This window comes from Pseudorasbora parva, chromosome 6, assembly GCF_024679245.1.
Source record: "Pseudorasbora parva isolate DD20220531a chromosome 6, ASM2467924v1, whole genome shotgun sequence".
NCBI classification, from domain to species: Eukaryota; Metazoa; Chordata; class Actinopteri; order Cypriniformes; family Gobionidae; genus Pseudorasbora; species Pseudorasbora parva.
Window position 1 is genome coordinate 9,072,699 of NC_090177.1, and position 23,477 is coordinate 9,096,175.

At 37.6% G+C, this 23,477-nt stretch overlaps 1 protein-coding gene across 4 annotated transcripts in view; it reads left to right on the forward strand.

The window, feature by feature from the left end:
* The window catches only part of scube3 (signal peptide, CUB domain, EGF-like 3), a 208,840-nt gene that overhangs the window by 41,806 nt on the left and 143,557 nt on the right, over positions 1-23,477 (forward strand). For 2 of the 4 annotated variants that reach the window (XM_067445543.1, XM_067445545.1), the window contains exon 2: positions 13,048-13,173. In XM_067445543.1, coding sequence (XP_067301644.1) covers positions 13,048-13,173 — 126 coding nt within the window. The remainder of the gene's footprint in view (positions 1-13,047; positions 13,174-23,477) is intronic. The other 2 variants (XM_067445544.1, XM_067445546.1) reach the window with 1 other exon arrangement.

The window sequence follows — 23,477 nt, forward strand, 5'->3', positions numbered from 1 at the left end:
CAAGCTTTCCAGAACATCTCAAAGGAATCAACTAGATTTCTCTGATTTATGTGCTCATAAATTGGTAAGACTTTGATATCTGAAAACTATTTGTATTAATTTATAAAACTTTTAAATAAAACGTTATCTTGCAGTTCTTACTTTATAACACAATTGCGAGAAATAATATGCACTATATTGCCAAAAGTTTTTTGGATGCCTGTCTTTGCATGCACATGAACTTTAATGCCATCCCATCTTAATCCGTAGGGCTTAATATGGAGTTGTCCCACTCTTTGCAGCTCTAACAGCTTCAGCTCTTCTAGGAAGGCTTTCCTCAAGGTTTAGGAGTGTGTTTATGGGGATTTTTGACCATTCTTCTAGAAGCTCATTTGTCAGGTCAGGCGCTGATGTTGGAGCTCTGGCTCTCAGTCTCCGCTCTAATTCATCCCAAAGGTGATCTATCAGGTTGAGGTCAGGACTCTGTGAAGGCCAGTCAAGATCCTCCACACCAAACTCACTCATCCATGTCTTTATGGACTGACCTTTGTTGGAATAGGAAGGGGCCATCCCCAAACTGTTCCCACAAAGTTGGGTGCATGAAATAGTCCAAAATGTCATGGTAGCTTGAAGCATTGAGTTCCTTTCACTGGAACTAACAGGTCAAACCCAACCCCTAAAAAACAAAACAACCCCACACCATACCCCCCCCCCCCATCAAACTTTACACTTGGCACAATGCAGTCAGGCAAGTACCTTTTTCCTGGCAACCACCAAACCCAGACTCCATCGGATTGCCAGACAGAGAAGCGTGATTGGTTACTCCAGAGATCACGTCTTCACTGCTATAAAGTCCCGTTTTAGCGTGCTTTACACCACTACATCCCACGCTTTGCATTGCTCTTGGTAATGTAAGGCTTGGATAAGCTGCTCGACCATGGAAACCCATTCCATGAAGCTCTCTACACACTGTTCAGAGGAGAACTGGCTCCCCGACTGAGCCTGGTTTCTCCATTTGTTCTCCATCATGCCACCTGATGGAGTTTTGGTTCCTTGGCACTGTTACCTTTGGCTTGGCTTGCTCAGTTGGGTACACAATTTTCAAATAAATATCCAAATAAATTGAATTACTAAACTTAATTTACTACATCAATACATTACTGATCTGCCCACATTGGGTGCGTTTAAATGCACGTTCTTAAGCCGATTATGCCCAATAAGCCGATAATGAACATGGTCATGTAAACGCGGTAACCTGTTTTCTTTTAACGGAGTAAGGTCATTAACGGCGTAAGAATAAACCGGTCGGAACAGGCCGTTTTTTGCCTCTTACCTCGATTTCGCGCTGCACGTAAATGCATTAACCTGCTTTCTGTCGGCTTATTGAAGTGCGCATGTGTGATAGGTGACAAAAACACAAACTTACAGCAGATTTAAACGCATCCAGACAGAGTGAGCTAGCATTTTGCATGAAGTAAGGACATATATCACAAACGCAGACTTGTTTAAGACCCAGAAAATTGTAAAAAGGTGTTCTCTTTTCTCGTGCAGCAGAAGTAGAAGAGGTTCAGTCAAAACGCTTCATAACTGCATAAGGGTTAATATGAGCCGTAAATCTCCCGCTGACACGATGCACTCTTTATTTAACATCACAACTGACGTAACATTTGAAAAACTCAGTCAGATATATGGATATTATTATTTTTGACGGCACTACAAGGAAATAACCCGGTTTATAAATAGTCATGTAAACGCGGTTAACTTGCGTTGTCCGTTTACTGGTTTGCATGTAAACGGGGAAAACTGGTTATTTCAATAAGCTGATTTTTTTTGTTATCGGCTTACTAGTGTGCATGTAAACGCACCCATTGTCACTATATCATAACTGAAATGAGCTACACGACATCAACATTGTTCTCTAGAATGGCTGTACAGATGAATCAAAATCTGTTGCATTATTTTCCTGTTTACCACTTGTGTCAAGCTGTTTTGAAACAATCGGCATCGTAAAAATTGCTATATAAATAAAGGTGACTTGACTTGAGCTAATCTGAAGGCCACACAAAGTTTGGAGGTCTGTAGTTATTGACTCTGCAGAAAGTTGGTGACTTCTGCACACTGAACCTCGGCATGCGCTGACCCCACTCTGTGATTTTTATGTGACCTGGCCTACCACTTCTTGGCTGAGTGGCTGTTGTTCCCAATTGCTTCCACTGTGTTATAATACCACTAACAGTTGAGCGTGGAATACTTAGTAGTGAATACATTTCATGAATGGTCTTATTGCACAGGTGTCAACCTATCACGGCCCCACGCTTGAGTTCACTGAGCTCCTGAGAGCGACTCATTCTTTCACTAATGTGTGTAGAAGCGTCTGTGTGCCTAGTGCTTGATTTATACACCTGTGGCCATGAAGTGAGTGAACACCTGAATTTGGAGGGGTGTTCCATATAGTAGGAATATAGTGTATAATCTCTTTTTTTACCCCTCATAGCTGGCAAATCTGACCCCCCCCCCCCCCACACACACACACAATTAGAATAACTTGTAATTGTTGTGAGTTTATATCTCAGAATTCTGAGAAAAGTCAGAATTGCTTGTTAAAATAATTTTTTGTAATGTTTTATTCTGTGGCAGAAACAAGCTTCCATACAAATTAGGGCTGCACGATTTGGGGAAAATATATAATTGCGATTATTCTGGGTAAAATTGCGATTGCGATTTAAAATGCGATTATTGTTATTATTATTTTTTACAAATGAAAAGTGTGTGTATATAACATTTTATGTTTTTATATTAATGTGACTAATAATAATTATTATGATTATTATTACTGCTAAAAATATTTGTAAAAATAAGAAATATTACCATTACAATAACATTTTCATAATTACAAATAAAAAAGAGTATGTCAGAATAAATATAACAATATAATACTAATACTAATTATTATTATTATTTTGTAATATTTTAAAGAAAACTTATTTTACAAAAAAAAAACTGCTGGGTTACCTATTAATATGCAGACAGCCTATGACTAAAAAACATTAGAAAGGTCTAAGCCTAAGGAGTTATTGTAATATATATATATATAATTTTTTTTATTATTGATTAGCCAAACGTTTTTAATTCATACTGAAAGCCTGAGGGCGCCCTCGAGCGGAAAACGCCACAGTCGCCCCAGAGAAGTAATTGAGTTTAGTTTTCAGGAAATCCCTGATGTGAAGCTAACGCGGTGTAAACAGAAGATAGAGACGCTTTGATTAAACATGAGGACAATAAACACGACTGCAGCAAAATATGGAGTATTTGAGTTCTTCAAGCCGTCAAAGGGTATTTTCATATTAATAAAGTGTATTATAATGCAGTGCTGATCGACATAGAATGCTATAAAATAATCGTCTGCCTCACTGTGATGAGAAGCCACATCAGCTCACACACACTCGACTGACGATATGAAGTGAGGTAAAACATGTTATTAAACGTTGTCTTTTGCTGAACAGGTTTATGAACGCTTCACTAGTTTGTGAAGATGTTTGACTCGTGTTGCTTTTTCAAACGCACGTTATAAGCAACTTTCAGACGGAGCAGCGTTTATCAAAGAACCGCTCTTCGCTAACACAATGGGCATTTATTTATTTAATTAAAATCGCAGCCTTTGAGCTTTCATAATCGCACACAAGCCAAATCGCGATTGCGGTTCGATTTCGATTAATCGTGCAGCCCTAATACAAATGTATTGCTCGTTGCGAGTTTTTAAAGGGATAGTTCATCTAAAAATAAAGTTACAAACCTGTACTTTTGTACAATGTTTGTTCAAAATTTAATAAAACAAATATTATTGGAGTGTGTTTTACAAGAAAATACTATTTCAGACTTTCTACTTCAAAAATCCACATTTAATTCAATGTGTTACTTGCTGTTTTTGGGGGGTTCAAAACCTAAAACCCACACCAGAATTATTATAATTTTTTTACATAAAATATTTTTAAAAAAACGTTGGGCTCCAAATATAACATTGGACCCTATTGACTTTTGCTAAGAAGAAGAATGAAAGAACAGAAGAAAGAAAGTCATACATGTTTAGAAGGACATAATTGTTATTTTTGGGTGAACAATCCCTTTAAGATAAGTCCTTACTTATTACCCTCAATTTGTTCCAAACCCATATGAGTTTGAACACAAAATAAGATATTTTAACGAATGATGGTAATCAAACCGTTGACGGCACTCATTGGCTTCCATTGTATGGAAAAACGTACTGGAGGTCAATGGTTGCCATCAACTGTCTGGTAAACAGCATCTGTTAAAACATCTTATTTTGTGTTCAGCAGAAGAAAGAAACTCATACAGGTTTGTAACAACTTGAGCTTGAGTAAATGATGACAAAATGTTCATTTTTGGGTGAACTGTCCCTTTAAGCAACGGGTCAACTGCACTGTAGTTCCGTCAGTTCATAAACTCTGAGCTTTAAATGACCGCTGTTGTTGTTTGAAGACAGCCACCATCACTCAGCGCTTACAGTAACACGGCTTTTCCAGTGCGCTGAGGACGCCGGGCACAAATAGAAGCAGGCGATATTTCTTTTACGAGCTGTTCGCAGGACAAACAGTGAGTTCCTTCATTAGATGTAGGCGATCTGGGAAGAGACGGCGGGGGGAGGATGCTAAATTCTGCTCTAATGTTGATGTCTGCATTTCATCAACACCCTTTTTTCTTTCGTCCCGTCTGTGCGTCGCCTAATAGCCCATGAGATGAAGACTTTGTGCTGGCTTTGAATGTGACGGCCTGCCAGCTCACACACAACCGACACCTCTCTCTCCTAAACATCGCTCCGCCACATGCTAACGGATGCTTGGCCAGAAACGAGAGGGTGTCTCGGCGCTACTGTAACTGGCCTTCCACCAGCTCGTCGGATTGGCTGCCAAACTTGAGGGCAAAGTTAGATCCACTTGCTAACATAATATTAATTTAGTTTGTGGAACTACCTGAGAGTGAGTTGTAAAGTGGTCGGGATTTTGAATCACTTAACTGAACACATCACTGCATACAGTATACTGTCAGTTTATCAAGGGGTTGCCGAACAGATTCATGTTTTATTCCTCCAGCTGTTGATGCCGTGATTTTATATCTTTTTTCTTTATATATAAAAGGTCATGGACTCAAATTAAATATTAAAAGGCAAAAAAAACAAAAAACAAAAAAAGATATGATTTATTTTTTTAAAATATTTTATTTCAAATTCATTATTTGATTAGATTTTTTTAAATGATTATTTTACATTTTTATTTAATTTTCTTTTTAATAATTATTAGATTTTAGATGTTTTAAAAAGACATTATTTGTTCATTTTATTTTTATTTTATGTTGCTTTTTCATATTTTATTCAATTTGGTTATTTGACTGTCCTATTTTTCAATATTGTATTTTTAAAATGTGTATTTTTTATTTTTTATTATATTTTGTTACTTTCTAGTTTTTATTTTAATATTGACGTTTTAAAAATATTTTATATTGTTATATTTTGTTGCTTTTTAATATATTTGTTAAATATTATTTAAAAATATTTTCATTTAATTAAATGATTTAATTAAAATATAATAATTATATATTAATTCTATTATTATAATAATTATTATATAATTTTTCATAATTTTGTATTTTAGAAGTTTTTCTTATTTTATTATTTGTTGCCTTATTTCAATTTATTATGTGGTATGTTGCTTTTTAATATTTTATATATATATATATATATATATATATATATTATATCATATAATATATATATATATTATATCATATATATATATATATATATATATATATATATATATATATATATATATATATATATATATATATATATATATATATATATATATATATATATATATATATATATATTTGCAGTTTCAAATTCTTCAGAATGAAAGTGCATTATAATTAAATTATTATTTATAATATTAATATTTATTTATTTATTTATTTATTTATTTATTTATTTATTTATTTATTTATTTTTGATTTTATATTTGATTATGTTCCATCTCAATTGAAATGTTTAACAATTTGTGGTGTATAGGGATTTACATGTGGTCAAATCCATTGGTATATTAAATATATAGGGCTGTTTGGCTATTATTGGAAAACTATATTATAAACTAATCACAAAGTTTCACTTGTAGGATTTGTGCTGTCTCAGTAATCTTTCCTAGCTTCTGAGATTATTTCTGTACCGGGTGAGCGAGAGCGTGTGTAAAGGGGGCCTTGGACAAACACTGAGGGTCTGACTGCGAGCAAACATCGCCCTGTGTTTGAACTGCACAGCGTCCGTCCGTCGGTCCCCTCGTCTAAATATACTGGCCAGTGCGGACCACAGCATTAATCAGTGAGGGAAACGCTCCTCTCATGTCTGAGCCTGATGTGTACGGCGCTGAGCACAACATACACAAACCACGCTTTTAAGGAAAGCTTAAAACTTCAACGAGTCAAGGTTTGGCTCAGTAGCATGACCTCACTAGCCCTGACTAGCCCTCCATTGACAAACACTGTTCTGACATTTGGTATAGCACATAGCCTAGGCTTCATGTAGCTAAAATACTAGAGCATTCTTCTAGCAACGCCAAGGTTATGGCTTTAAGTCCCAGGGAAAGCGTGAATTCAAACAATGTAGTGTAGCTTTAATGCGTGTTTACACAACTTTAATTAGTTGCTTTGGGTAAAAACATAATCCAAATGCAAAATGTATAAATTGCATTATTAGTAGATGTTTTACCAGTGCCCAATTGTTTTGAAGGCTCATAAACCTGTGAAATAATTTTTTCCTCTTAAATATAGTGAACTATAGAGCTGATTATATGGATGCATTAATGGCAAATTTTTGTAATTTGCAAACCCCATTCGCTGTCATTAAAGGACAACTCCGGTGAGAAATGAACCTAGGGGTAATTAACAGATGGTTACAGAGTAGATCGTTCTCTGGGATGTTTTCTTGAAAATCGAATGTAAAGAGTTTTATCTTTAAAAACAGATTAGCTTATAACACTAGTCTATGGGGCACAGGGTAGTAAAATTAAATCGCTAGTTAATACCACTAACAAGGCTCAAAACAGCCTCACACTAACACGGTAGCATAATGAGGGTCCCAACATGTAAACCGAAGCATTGAGAACTTTGTAAGTGTACAAACAGTTTAATAAGAAGACACTTTATAAACATAGTGCCTTGCGCGTTCACGGACCGGCACCATCTTGAAACACAGTCTCGATGAATCGATCTACGAGCGCTGTTATAAGTGAGCTGGTCGATGGGAATTAAGTTTGTGAAATGTAATAGCATGGACATTTTTATTTTTATTTATTTATTTTCTCTGTTGTGTTCAGTGTTTTCTTCCGGAAACAACGGACCATATGAGATTCCAAGTCACAGTTCATCACTTAGCACAGCGTTCGTCGCTCGATGAGTCGAGACTGTTTTCCAAGATGGCGCCTGTCCGTGAACGCGTAATGCACTATGTCTATAAACTGTCTTCTTATTAAACTGTTTGTACTCTTACAAAGTTCTCAATGCTTCGGTTTGCATGTAGGGACCCTCATCATACTACCGTGTTAGTGTGAGGCTATTTTGAGCCTTGTTAGTGGTATTAACCAGCGATTTAATTTCACTTACCCTGTGCCCCATAGACTAGTGTTATAAGCTAATCTGTTTTTAGAGATAAAACTCTTTACATTCGATTTCCATGAAAACGCATCCCAGAGAACGATCTACTCGGTAACCATCTGTTAATTACCCCTAGGTTCATTTCTTACCAGAGTTGTCCTTTAAACATGACAATAACTGTTATTTTAGTATCATTGATATGCTATTTTGAATTGGCTTATTTGTTTATATTTTTCAGTTTTTATTGACATTTTATGAAATTATTTTTGATATAATATTTTATGTTGTCTTCTGATTTTATTTTGTTTTTATGTGAATTCTATTTTATTTTATATAACTTTTTAATATGTTTTCTTTATTTGGATATTTGGTTATGTTACTATTTTTCAGATTTATATATTTACTTATGTTTTATTTAATTTTATTGTATATTGCTTTTTAATATTGTATTGGATTATATTATATCAAACTATGTGTATTTTTTTTTCTTTTTTTTCTTTTAAGTCAGCAAATCTACATTTCTAATTTGTTTCATGTCTAATTTAAATTTGATTGTATTTCAGCTTTATTATATATATATATATATATATATATATATATATATATATATATATATATATATATATATATATATATATATATATATATATATATATATATATATATAATACTTTTTTTTTTTTAAATAAAGCTGAATAATTAATTTTATTTTTTTCTGTCTTTGAGTTAAATTCAGGATTACATGCTAGGGCAGTACTCGGATAATGCCATAGCATAATACTCAAACTATTTCAAAATGCAAGGGAGAAAAAGTGTGAGTATTATGCTATTTCGAAGCCACCCAGCCATTTTTGAGGCGTTTTGACATCATGTTCCTGTCCTAAAGTGATTAGTCAAATGCATTTACAGCTCATGTGATTGACTTGTGAGAAAGCTAGCCATTGAGATTAATGGTAATGCTAACGGTTAGCGCTCGGTTAGTACAAAGAAAAAAAAATGCAAGCCTCAAGCTTTCGAGTCGAATCCTCAGATGTGTTGCTTGTGGAAACAAAATCTCATAAACGGAGAGTTCAGTTACATAGAAAGATTACAGCAGCCGTGAATACTTTATGGAGGATTCTTAAAGGTTTATGTTTCTAGGTCAACGGAGGAAAGTATTCATGAAGTCACTTTCATGTTAGCCAAAGTAATAAAGACATTTTATGTTCTGGTGGAGCACATAAATCTCCCTGAACTATGGGGAGATAATGTGGATATTCACAACATTTGACACATTTGGAAAAGTTTTAGTTTTCTTGTGATGGAGTAGCTGACTTTGAACACAACAATGTTGTTCAAAATGTTCGTCATCACTTTGAGCTCTTTAAAGGGATACTCCTGTCATTATTTAATCATCCTCGTGTGGTTTCATATCTGTATGACTTTCATCAGTATAGCACAAAAGGCACAATATCAAGCTTCAAAAAGGAGTCTTTGGTATAGAAATGCACCTAGATCTTTGACATTATTAACAAATCACTCAGACATGGACCAGATTCTTTTAAAATATTAAACACAAAAGAATGATTTGCCAAGGAGAATAATAATAGACCTTCATACAGTTTTCTCAGCCCACATATTGTCTTCATTTCGATCAATGTAATCACCGTCTCATTTTTAAATCCCAGCCTTGGTGTTGTTTCCAGTTTGAAACGCACAAAAGAAAGAACAAAGCCAGGAAAATAGTTTGGCATCATGCGTCTCTTAAAATACGCCTCCCTTCTCCACTAGAGCGGCGTGGAAGCTTCTCTAAACTCATAGTCAGATTAACAGTGACATGTTTATTTTCTCTGTAAAACAGCATTTGGGTTTACAACCACTAGAGCACTTTGTGATTGATTTAGCGGTAATAAGGAGTCTGTTTCGTCCATTTTATTACATGAGAAATCGTTTTTTTTCTTCTGGGGCTGAATGGAGACGCTGATTGATTTTGCCGTGCGAGCGTGATTGCAGCTAATTGGTCTCATTGGTTCTGCTGTGCGACCGTGATTGTGGGTAATGGATCTGATTGGCTCTGTTGAGGGAGTGTGATTGTGGTCAGTGAATATGATTGATTATGATTGGCTAGAGTTTTTTTCAATGGTGGAATCAAGGGGTCAGATTTTTGCCCCTGCTGGTCGATTTCGTAACTACACCAAGCTGGACTAAATAGTCCAAACTAATGACCATGATCTCGTCAGTTCTGGTGTACAAAATGTGGTTTTGACTAATTCATCCAATTGTCTAAATTGTATAAGTATGATTATGACTAATTAATCTGTGTTGTGTGGAGATTGGATTGTGGGTAATTGGTTTGCATGTGGAATGGGGTTGTAATCACTTTATTTTTTTTAGATCATTTAGGAGTTTCCAGCCTCCCTCCACTAAACAAATGAGTTTTCATTTTCTAACTATTGGAGGGTTGAATTGGTTTGACCTTAGTGTTAAAGCCTGTTTTCTCATTTACTAAAGAGAAATAAACCCATTGTTCTTTCAAACTGAACATTAGCTATGGCTAAATTGCCATTCCCCAATGAAAGCATGTTTATTGGTATTCATTTTATATCCAACCAAGCAATTGTGTTATTTTTAAATGTACATTTTAAGATTGGGTGAACTTTATGATCATATATCGGTCCTCTGCTTTGGTGCCTGTGGAGTACATTTTATCTTTCAGCTGGAGTAGTTCACCTAATGAAAAGCAGTCTATTTTACGCCATTTGCACTTTTCCAAACATGCGTATGTCACACGATAGCTTTATGTAATGAGCAGACTGAAATTTAAGACCTTATTCATTCACTGAAAACCCACTGCAAAATGTATTTTTATGAGTGCAGAAATGCAAAAAATGGTGTGTTGAAGCTCCATGGCATTTTTGATATCACTGATGCTCAAAACTCAAATGCCACTGGTAAAAAAAAATACATTTTGGTGCTTTGAATAATGGTATAGTGACTTTATGTTCCATCTGTCCCTCACACAAAGCACTTATATGGATTAAAAGGACTTGGCATTGTACACAATTCATATACAGACTACTTTTATTATGTGTTTTAAAAATAAAAATAAAATTGCTTTCCAGGTGTGGCCACTATGAGCTGTTGTTGTTAAAAGCTGTGGGGATTCTTAGAAAATGCATGGAAATTAGAAAGTCATAAGGAACAGCATGAGGTGATCAATGATTGTTGGTCATTGGGCATTTGGACTAATGGGTTTCTGACTTTAAATGTTGTTGAATGCACATTTTCCTTCTTTCCACTGGCCTCAGCATGGGATCTGATGAATAGTATGCTTTATAGTATTAGGGCTTTTAAGAAAAAAGGACCAATTTGTCTCTTTTTTTTTTTTCTGCTGCGGAGAGACACTTCAGTAATGAACAAGCACTCTTGGTGCTGTACTAAACCCCTAAAAGCTTTGGACTGTAAACAGCATGCGGGTAATTCAACGACTAATGCCGCCATAAGGAACATCAGCTGCTTTCCTGCAGCATTTACAATCAATTCTTTTGAAGAAGTGAGAGAAATCTGTGGATTCTAGCGTTAAAACTGTGGATGTGTTAGAGGTTTCAGCTAGAAGAGATATCAGTACTAGTGTTGGCCAAGTGTTCAGATTACACGGTTGTCGTTTCATACCAGCAGCTTCAAGGAGACTCTGGAAACTGGTTCAAAATTGTTGGACCTCTAACCCTGTAATAAGCAGTCTCCTGGTTTAATGGACATCTGTTTTCTAACAGCATTCACAGAAGACAAGAGCAATGAGACAGAACTGTATTGTGATGGACTGCAGAAGGAGAGAGATGGATTGGACTGTTGAAACCATGTGAAATCACTTTTTCGCCCCCCAGCCAATGCCAAACAGTTTTGTAGTTTAGTCTGATTCACACCCTCATGTTCAATGCATACTTGCCAGAGAGCTATCAGAATTTACAGCATAATTTGATTTATGGCGGGGTGGTATGACTTGGCCAGTAAGAAACCACCCAGAACACATTAGAAACTGCAGAGCAACTTCATAGCAATCCCCTGGCAACCATCCAAAACACTTTAGATACTGCATAGCAACACCCTGGAAACCACCAAAACAACTTAGCAACTGTATAGCAATGTCCTTGTAACCACACGAAAATGCTTAGCAAATGCATAGCAACCTCCTGGCAATCACCCAGAACACTTCATCAAACTGCAATGCAACATCCTGGCAACCACCCAGAACACCCTAGCAACTCTCTGGCAACCATTCAAAGCATCTTAGCTACTACATAGCAACGTTCTAGCAACCCCCCAGAACACCCTAGCAACTCCTTTGATAGCACTCAAACCACCCAAAACACATTAGCTACTACATAGCAATGCGCTGGTAACCACCCAAAAACACCATAGTAACGGCATAGCAACATCCTGGCAACCACCCAGAACACCTTAGCAACTCCCTGCCTAGCACTAGTTGCAAAGCACCTTTGCAGCTAGTGTACATGGAAATGCTCTGACAACCATAGTAAAACACCATAGTAACTGCATAGCAATTTCTTGGCAACCAACAAGAACACTCTAGCAACTGCATAGTGACACCCTGGCAACCACCCCAAAGCACCTTAGCAATTGCATGGCAATAAAAACTGGCAGCAAAATTGCATAGTAATGCCTATGGAATCAGCTAAAACACCTTAGTAGCTGCATAACAACACTCTAGGAACCGCCCACAAAACCATAGCAACTGCAAAGCAATGCCTTGGCAACCACACACACACACACACAGCACCCTAGCATCATCCTATTAAATGTTACATAAAGAATAACACTCTTTTTGTTCAGAAAAATAAAGATCTAGTCACTTTAACTCATGGATTGCAACAGTGATTCATGGTAGATTTAACATTAGATTTGTATATTTTCTGAAGAAAAAGAGTATTAGAAGAAAGTCTTTTGTTAGGGTAACCATGACAATGTTATTGACCTTTGATGAGGACAGAATGTATTTTTGTTGTTACGGTTGAGTCAAAGCGATACGTAGCACCAGCTCAACTGCAGGAAATGCCAGAGCGCTGGTGAAGTATCCTAGTGCGGGAAATGTTAGGTTTGGCTTTAGTCCCAGAGGTCACAGGAATATGAGATGCTGAAGGCCTCAGAATTATGTCTTAACTGGGAACAGCTCTGTTTTCCGCCCAGGTCCGGTTTGGAGATGCTGGTTTTATTGTCTCTCCACCTCTGACATGGTTTTTGGTAGAATTGTAAAAATGTATTTGTTGTTGCATTGCTGTTCTTCCATGCTGGATCATCAAGTTTTGCTCGAGTGTTTCAATGTACTTGCCTGAGGCAAAAACGTTTGTCCTTTTCTCTCAAAATAGAGCATGCTCGAGCTCTTCTAAGCCTTTTGATTTCCTTGTCTCTCAGCAGATGTGGACGAGTGCGCCGAGACCCTGGACAGCTGCAGTATAGATGCCATCTGTCAGAACACCCTCAAGTCATACAAATGCATTTGCAAATCAGGATACAAAGGTGATGGAAAGCACTGTGAAGGTAAGAAACTCTCAAGATACAAAAACATGTAGGACTTATGAGGTCAGAATACACCTGATTCTGTTCATTTAGAATATGATGTAAAAATGTATTTATATTTTCGTCTTATTTTGGAGTAGAACTATTAAACATACTATGTTAAAAAGCCTTCTTGTATCCCAGCATACCGGCAACGGCAAAATAATACAATCCACACTCTTCTTAAAAGGGGCCGGGAGCCCCAGCTCATTTGCATTTAAGGGGATACACACAAAAACTGCTAGCCTGACAAGCCAGACCCACATCAAGATGTTTGGTCTGGAAACTCACCATTGACAGCTCAATCCGAGGGGCGGGATAAACGGTTGTCTTTCAAACTCCCTCTGCACGCGATAGGATAGCGCTACACCAACCAGAGCAACGAAGGTGAAACAGAGCTCGTTGATAGATTAAACATTCGCTGTATCCGGTCGGCTTAACTCCGAACACATCTTCCCTTTTTAAGAATGACTTCAGTGCCGCCGTTTGTTCTTTTCTCAGAGAAAAGCTTAACTCCAAGTCTTCCAGAGTCGCGGTCAAAGCTGATTCGAAAGACCGCCGTTTGCAGTTTCTGTGTTTATTAGAAGCACGCAAACGCAACTCGGCCGTCGTCATTATGGCCCCGCCCGCCGACTCTATACACGACATGATTGGCCCATCCAGATTGTGAGGAATACAGCTCAGACAATCTCATACATTGAATTTGTCATAGCGGAGTTCAGCCTCAAATGTTCAGTCATCTGACTGTACTTTGCACAATAAATGCGTGTTTATGAATTATGCATTCAGTGAGCATGGCGGGATAATTATGATATAACGCTGGTCTCCTGGGGCCTCAGTTATCAACAGTATGTACGCACAAATCTGTGCGTAGTGAGTGCGTGAGAACAGATTCATGCAAAGTGTGGGATTTACCTGGCCTAGAAATCTAGACGCACCCTAGCGGCAGCAAATCTAATCTCAATACACGTCTGAGCTGTAAAAACCGAACTCTGGTCTGGCCAATTTCATAGTCGGTGGGCGGGGCTTAACATGATGGCAGAGTTGCGCTTGTGTGCTTCTAGTAAACACATTAGCTTGCGAACGGCGGTCTTTCGAATCGGCTTTGACCGCAACTCTGGAAGACTTGGAGTTAAGCTTTTCTCTGAGAAAAGAACAAAGAACGGCACTGAAGTCATTCTTAAAAAGGGAAGATGTGTTCAGAATTTTGCCAACCGGATACGGCGAAAGATTTATCTGTCAACGAGCTCTGCTTCACGTTGCTCTGGTTGGTTGTGGCTAGGGTTGGGAACCGAGAACCGGTTCTTATGCAGAACCGATACTGATTTTTGAAAAATACCGGAACCGCGCGAAATTCCTGAGTGTCGGTTCCGAAAACGGTTCTGGAGCAATGTGTGTGCGAAGCGCTGGGAGCATAGCCGCGAGCCGCACTCCCGCACTCCCGTGCTCTCTCTCTCTCACACACACGCACACACACACACACACACACACACACACACACACACACACACACACACTGTCTTAGCGCTGCCGCCTCCCTTCCCCTCACGTCACTTTTTTAAAATCCCCCACAGCGCGAGTCCCGCAAACGCGGCGCAGAGGAGCTTGTTTGTAATCAGAGGACAAATGGCTCATTAGTTTCGAAATGGTTTGGGTACAAGCTGATCGTGTTGAAAATAAAGGCATTTGTCTAGCGTTATGAGCTCATTTGAAACATCGCCGCGGCTCATTTAAGAAAATGACAGCTCTGAAGAGATGCCGCTTTAGTTCGAGGTAAGTTAGTGCTAACAATAATAAAGAAAGACGATCAACGCCTTGTTACCACTGAAATGTAGATATTATATTTCCAAATGTAAGCCCATCTTATGCGGAATGACGCTTCATACTGTCGTCTGCTCTGGCTCTAACCTCGAGTGTTTTAGCCTGTTTACTTTTTGCAAACCTTGTGAGCGCGCAAACGCTGCGACCTCGCCCCAAATGTTTTTATTGGTTTATTAAGTACAAACAGGAGAGTTATGAAAAATTGAGTGCGAGGGATATGTTCACTTCACACAAAAAGATTGTATAATGAGACGGCTAACTGTAGTAGCGTTTAGTCCACTGTATAATAGCCTAATTTAAAGATCACTTTTTTTTTTTTAACCGACAACTTTGATCAGTTAACGTTGATACGGTCAACCATGGGTCAAACGGTCATCGGTTAACATCCCTAAAACAGAGAGAGAAAATGTAATAAGACAATTTCAGAGGTGTAAATTTGAACATGTTTATTTTAATCTCCATAAATTCCATATGGCTCGATTAATCCTGTAATATATGTATAGTACAGGATTTTTTTGACATTGCCAACCTGTAAATTCATTTGAGAGCAAGTAATAAACACAAAAAAGGATTGTTTAAAGTTGCGTATTGTGCCTTTTTCCTTTACCACTATTTGTTTAATAATTTTAATGGAACCGGAATCGTTAGGCGGAGTCGGAACCGGAACCGGAACCGGAACCGGAAAATTTCTCACGATTCCCAACCCTAGTTGTGGCGCTTATTACGTGCAGAGGGAGTTTGAAAGACAACCGTTTATCCCGGCCCTCAGATTGAGCTGTCAATGGTGAGTTTCCAGACCAAACATCTTGATGTGGGTCTGGCTTGCCAGGCTACACCTGGAACCGGAAGTAGCAAGTGAGTTTTCTACAGTGCTGTGATGTATTTTCATAAAGAATAACACAGGTTTTACCTCAGCGCTCCTCCTCTCCATCTCATAGCAGACTAACGGTTGGAGGGGAGGGGTTCAGCATTTTCAAACCTAACGCCTGTTTCACACCGCAAGCGTGAGCAGTGCCTCAGCGTAACTACACCGTGACTGCAGCTGCAGACGCGCGAGTGTATTCACACTGGAAGCGTTGATGCAGCGTCACAGCAGTGGCTCCCACAATGATAGAGCCTTTACCTGTCTTGAGTATTAAATACTAAACTAAAATAAATTATTATATTTTCTGGCTAGTTTACTATACTTTTTATAATACTTTCACCCAAACTGAATAATTAAAACAAGTTTAAATGGGTAAATCTTCTACAGATGATTTTTATTCTTCGTTTCTTTAATGACATACTCCAGTTATTGTTAAAACACACCACATGTGCTTCTTGTGTGCATTTTGAGCGCTTTTGTGATATTATATTTATTTTGTCCATCAAAAGCGTGCTTTCGCTTTACACCGTGACTACAGCTGCAGTCCGAGAGCCTTTACCTGTCTGAGTATTAAATACTAAACTAAACGAGAGTTTGTTACATTTTCTGGCTAGTTTACTTTATTTTTTATAATCATAACCATACTCTCACCCAAACTGAATAATTAAAACAAGTTTAAATTGCTAAAATCTTCCACAGATATTTTTTATTCTTCGTTTTCTTCTCTGACATACTCCAGTTATTGTTCAAATACACTACACGTGCTTCCTGTGTGCAATTTAGGCACTTTTTGTGTGAAATCACATTTATTTTGTCCGTTAAAAGTGTGCTTTCACTTTAATTGAGCGTCAGGAACGTCAGCAGCGCAGCAAAAATAGGCTCGCTCATGCGACACTCCTGCTCCCAGTGTGAATGCACTCATTGATTAACATGGGCGCTGAAAAAAATATGCGCTGCTCACGCGCCGCTCACGCTTGCGGTGTGAAACGGCCGTTAGCCGCCAAACTCACATCAGCTGAGAAGGAACGCCGTTTCCAGACCGGAAGTTACTTTTACTCTAAGACCTGTAATATGTGCTAGCAAAGTAAATAGGGTCGATTTTGATTTCATGAGGACTTCAAACGCAGAAATGTGCGTAAATATAAGCACACCTCTGAGCATGCTTATGCAGAGAATCTAGTGGTAGAATATCGATACTACACATAAAAAGCATTTAAGCCTTAAAGCGTCAAATGTTGGATGCAATCATTTCCCAATCTAGACCCAACCTACTGTTCCCTTACTGAAATCCTCAACAAGCTGAAATAAAATGGGGCTTTCAAGCTGTCACCAGATTCCCATCCAACATTATTGGAGCCATAGACTGCACCCACATCACCATAAAAGCACCGTCAACCAAAAAACTTGATGTAAATAGAAAAGTGTTTCATTCTGTTAATGTGCAAATCATTTGTGATGCAAATTTGTTGTTGTTGTTAAACGTCGTTGCGTGACTCATTCTTTGTTTGGAAGTTCCTCTTCTTTGCCATAATTGTGATGAGGAAAAAACACAATCTCGGGATTTTTAAAGGGAAGTGTTATGACCATATATGGTTCATTGAAGGTGTTTCCGAATCCTAATGAACGTGAACGAGCATGGTACTTAGGCACATGTGGGATTTATCAACAATGATTGCTTACTCATGTGCGTTGGAACTGTGCGCGCACATGTTTGGTAAATATAGATTTCTTGTACATAGACCATTCTAAATTTCAGTCATAGGATGAAATTTAGAACCTTTTCTAGCACTGTTGATAAATGAGGGCCCTGGTGCCTTCATGTGCTATAAGAAATGTCATATTTCCCACTTTTAAAGTCGTGATTACAAGCTCGTCGCATTGAAGTGGGCTTCAAAGGGCGTTCCAAAAGGAAAGTTTCAAAAGGAAACTTGTATTTACCAAAATTCTGAATGCACGGGAGTGAAAACAGGCAGAGACATTGGTAGCTTTAATAACATTAGCCATACAAAGTGCCAACAAGCTCTTTCAGAAAGGCAGTTTGGAAGGGCTCACAACATATGTAACTTTGTTCAGATCGGAATTTTGTGCCCAGTGTCGGTATTGACCCGTCTTTCAGAATCAATGTTTTTTGAAAATCCAGCATTGAAAAGCCCCTAATTTGTGAAGCAATCAGGGCAAAATGATTGACTGGAATCTGAATCAACTTGTATGAAGACTGCTTTTGATATATGGGAATTATAAAAAATGAGTGAGTGGATTTTTACCAGTATAGGCAGTTTTTTTCTTAGACTGTGTGCACAAAAACTCAGTTCAAACACTTGAATGTGAATACGCTTCATAAAAAAACCCAAAAAACATTTTGAACAAAAAGTGAGAACCAAGATTACAGCGTGTATAAGTCATTTATTTTATCACTTGTTTCTGCAAATTTTTGGCATGTGTTTTGAGGTGGAAATTCTGTAGTCTTTCAGAAGATGTGTAATAGCATCCCTACCAAATAATAGTAAAAACACAGAAAGCTGGGAAATTCAGTAATTGGCAGGGAAAGTTTTTATTTTATTTTATTGTAATTACTCAAATGTCCTATCATGTAGACCAGTGTTTCTCAAACTTTTTCTGCCATTCCCCACTTTGGAGGCAGAGAAGGGCTCTAAACCCCACTTGTCCTCAATCGCCCCAACAAAATGGTAATTATCTAGGCTTTAAGTTTGCCTGTTAACATTTATTTTATTAACATCACATTTAAACCTTTCATGTGTACAGTCAATATATTTTAGCTGACTTCCAGTGAGAGTTTTTTTTAAGGCAATGTTATTTTAGAACGTTTCACCTTAAAGATGCACTATGTAGTATTTTTGCAGTAAAATATCCAAAAACCACTAGGCCGGTGTTATATATTTTGTTCAGTTGAGTACCTACAATATCCCAGATATTTCCAACTATTTATAAATTGTGAGAAAAATGCTATTTTAACTAAGGATCGGGACGTTTCAGCATTGCGTTTGAGGAAGTCGCCTGTCAATTGCGTCATATTTGCGCTACCCTCGGTTTCGGCTTTTATTTGGCAGGAGCGCTTTCCTCTTAGCAGTGTGAACAAGTGAACGCACGGAGTAACGTCATAACATCGTTTTAAACACACTTAAATGTATCTAATATGATAAACAGAGCTACATTACCTCAAAATCATAACCGGAAGATCGGATCTGTGCAGGCGCCCGGCGACTGTGTCCCGTCCCGTCATAATAAAAGTCCCGGTATTCGCGAGGCGGGTATTTGTTTAACAATCGCTCCAGCAGCTGTGCTCAGGTCCACAACACTCGGTCCTGCTCTGCTTTAGACTACAGTAACGTTAATAACCGCATGCATGAACGTGATTTCTGCCCGAGTCCTATTTTCCACCGGCTCTGATGAGAAGACCACATCTCCCAAGATGCTGCGCTCACACTTTGCGTCATCAAACTACGCATTTGTTTTGAATAGGCGCCCTCCAGTGGACGGAAAGTTGCATAGTGCACCTTTAATGTTTCTATGGCAGCGCGTCATGTTTATTATGTGACCCACCACAACCAAAATATCGCTGTATGACAGATGTATCGCTTTTATTACGTTTTTTTCTTTTTTATTCAAAATATTGACAAACTTGCTTACCATGTCATCAACTATCTAATAATCCAAATGTGGGTGTGTTTTGCCATTTAAAAACCTTTATAAATGATTTTGATTTTGATCTATAATGTGAGATGGGCTTTCAGCTTCTCCTGGATAAGTGACTGGTGAACTGGGAGAAGAATCGAGTAAACTTTATAGTTACTTACACTGTGTATCTGATATGAAAAAAAAAAAAAAAAACATGTCGGCCAATTATATTTGAAAGGATTGTTATTGCTGCTTCCATAGACACCAGTGTGTATTCTACAAACTCTAAATGTATTGTTTTACTAGTAGCCTACTTATGTATTTAAATAGGGCTTGGGCGCCACGTTGCATTCTGGGACATTGCGGCCATGTTGATGGCCTCGCGAAAGTAAACATACAGCAAGTCGAATGAGGAGAAGCAGAGTTGGGAGAAAGAAAAAACATGTTCAAATCCCAAAAGGGATGTGGAATTTACCGTGATACGTTAAATAGGGAAGGCGACAAAAGACAATATAGAGACAAAATCGGAACTATTAAAGTTTTGGATCCACATGAATTTCCAAAGAAAGAGCGGAGCACCGACGACGACGAAAACATTATTTTGTTGGTCCCAACAGACATTCTACTGACTATAAGTAACTTTGCAACTACAATTCAACTTATTCTACTAACCCGAACCCCAACACATAACCATAACCTACCAGTCTACTAATACTCTTAGTGTTAGTTGACATGCTGTTGAAAACGTACATAGTTAGTAGAATGTTTAAAGTGGACTATCGAAATAAAGTCTAACCGAAACGTATATATTATTATTATATAAGAAATTGCACTTCCTCCATTTTTTGTCTTTTGTTGTTATTTTATAGATACCTATTTATTTGCTTATATAGTATTGAAAGAATTTATCTAAAAAAAAGTGTATTTATAATTGTTATATAAAGTGCAACAACTTGCACTCCGTTTTCTGTGTTTATTTTTTATTTGTAACCTTTTACCTTGAAGCATTCCACATTTCTGTGTTCTCAGGTTGCACTACTTGCAAATAAACACTAAAAAACATCTGATTGTGTGACAATTCTTGCTTTTTGCACATCGTACTGTTATTACTTCTTGTCCGTGGTTGCGCCTCCAAGCATGAAAGCGGTGGAAAGTTAATCCAGTTTCGACATTTCCCATGGTGATTGTGTTGCACTGCTACACCCCAAAATGCAGCAACGGTTTACCATAGTTGAAATAACGCCAAAATAATCAAATTAAGACACACGACTGAGAGGGCGTACGTCTATAAACAGTGCGCAGTAGTCCGAGTAGCAGTAAAGGATGCCATCAACATGGCCGCCACGCCAAGTAATGACATCATGACGCCCAAGCCCTATTAGGGCTGCACGATTTGGGGAAAATATATAATTGCGATTATTCTGGGTAAAATTGCGATTGCGATTTAAAATGCGATTATTATAATAATTTTTTTACAAATGAAAAGTGTGTGTATATAACATTTTGTGTTTTTATATTAATGTGACTATTAATAATTATGATTATTATTACTGCAAACATTTAAAAAAAAAAAAGAAATATTACCATTACAATAACATTTTCATAATTAAAAAAAAGAGTAGGTCAGAATAAATATAACAATATAATACTAATACTAATTATTATTATTATTTTTTAAATATTTTACAGAAAACTTTTTACAAAAAAAAAAAAATGCTGGGTTACCTATTAATATGCAGACAGCCTATGACTAAAAACATTAGAAAGGTCTAAGCCTAAGGAGTTATTCTTAAAGTCTGTCTTTAATATGAAATATGAACCTCTTGTGCATCCACTGTGGGGGAAAAAACTCCTGTACATTGAAGAAAAACAAGGATTGTCCAACAAATTTTTTAAGTTTATTAAGTTTTAAAATGTATTGAGCATTATTTTCTTATTATTGATTACCCAAAAGTTTTTAATTCATACTGAAAGCCAGAGGACGCCCTCGAGCGGAAAACGCCACATTTGCCTCAAAGGAAGTAATTGACGTTAGTTTTCAGGAAATCCATGATGTGAAACTAACGCGGTGTAAACAGAAGATAGAGACGCTTTAGATTAAACATGACGACAATAAACACGACTGCAGCAAATGTGGTGTATTTGAGTTCTTCAAGCAGTCAAGGGTATTTTCATAGTAATAAAGTGTATTATAATGCAGTGCTGATCGACATAGAATGCTATAAAATAACGCCTCGTCTGCCTCACTGTGATGAGAAGCCACATCAGCTCACACACACTCGACTGACGATATGAACTGAGGTAAAACATGTTATTAAACGTTGTCTTTTGTTGAACAGGTTTATGAACGCTTCACTAGTTTGTGAAGATGTTTGACTTGTGTTGCTTTTTCAAACGCACGTCATAAGCGACTCAAACTCGCAGTCTTTCAGACGGAGCAGCGTTTATCACAGAGCCGCTCTTCGCTAACACACTGGGCATTTATTTATTGAATTAAAATCATCGCAGCCTTTGAGCTTTCATAATCGCACACAAGCCAAATCGCGATTGTGGTTCGATTTAGATTAATCGTGCAGCCCTAACTTAAATGCTACCTATTAAATTAAATCTAAAATAAACAATATGTGGTTGAAAACACTGCATGATGTATGTCAAGAAGCTTCCCACCGTTTGAATCTGGGCATATAAATGAAAATCCCATTTAGGACCGCTCAAAAGGTCAATAGAGATGTGCGCAAAAAATTAACACATTTCCTTCCGTTTGTCGCGCCCCACTTGTCATGTAGGGCCCTATAATTTCCGCGATCACGGAATCGCGGAATTGGCATATTAACGCGGAATCTGCATATAAACGCGGAATCTAGTGTTAACGCAGATTTCCCCGGAATTGTACATATTTGTAATGAAATTCTGTGTCGTGTGGGTTAAGAACGTATGTCTGAGGAAAGTGCAGACGGGAGGGGGGAAGCAAATCTCCGCGACACAACCCCTCCCGTCATTTCAGCTCGCCCTTCAAAACAATGAAAGTATGGCGAAGTTGGTCTCCACGGCTCTGCTTTCGGCAGCGAAAAAGTTAAGAAACTCGACGCTAACGGCGGTTTCACACTGCACGCGCAGGCAGCTTTGCGTATGGAGAGTGGGAGCCGCGCGCTCGTTGTGCTCAGGCAGCATTGGTCGCGCGAGCACCTGAACCGCGGCTCGTGTATTGCACAGACAGACAAATGTTGTCCATTCTGTCAGATTTTCCGGTGTTCTGCTCGACCCCTGTCATCTCGTGCTTTGATTTATAATGGGCACATTAGGCAGCAATGCATATCTGCTGCAAATGCGACCGTTTTCCCCTCTGTTAGTCTGTTCCAAACATGCATTTAACATGCTGTAGCCTATGGGTAGTTTACATGATAAGTAACCTTAAAGTTAAAATTAAGCATCTAGTTTTAATCATTTAAAGGGGCCTTTGAAGTTGGGGGAAAACTTCTGGCAGTGTCGTGTTTTCGTGTATTTTTATTTTTCACAGCTCTGGATATCATAACGGTGATTGTTAAACACACAGAACATTTCACTACATGATTTCATGGTGAAATGTTATTTTTTAATGTTAATTTTCAGCTTTAAATGTTTTACTTAATAGTACTGTATGTAAAAGATGATTCTTATGATTTATTTTTTTAGTTCTTTTTAAAAAAAAAATACTTGAAAGAAAAAGCTACTGGAGCACTTTCATTTTAACTTATATAAACTATTATAATTTATTTTACCGGAAAGTTTAAAGCTAATAACCATTAATATTTGAAGTACTTGAAGTGCAGTGTTATGTCAAATATCATATTTGTCCTAAAAAGTAAATGTGATGTTTGTTACCTCAATAAATTTAAGGTCATTCCTATTTTTTGTTTTATGTTCTATTATATTAACATTAAAAGCACACTCTTTTTTCACCAAAATAACAGTAAAGGGTAAAAAA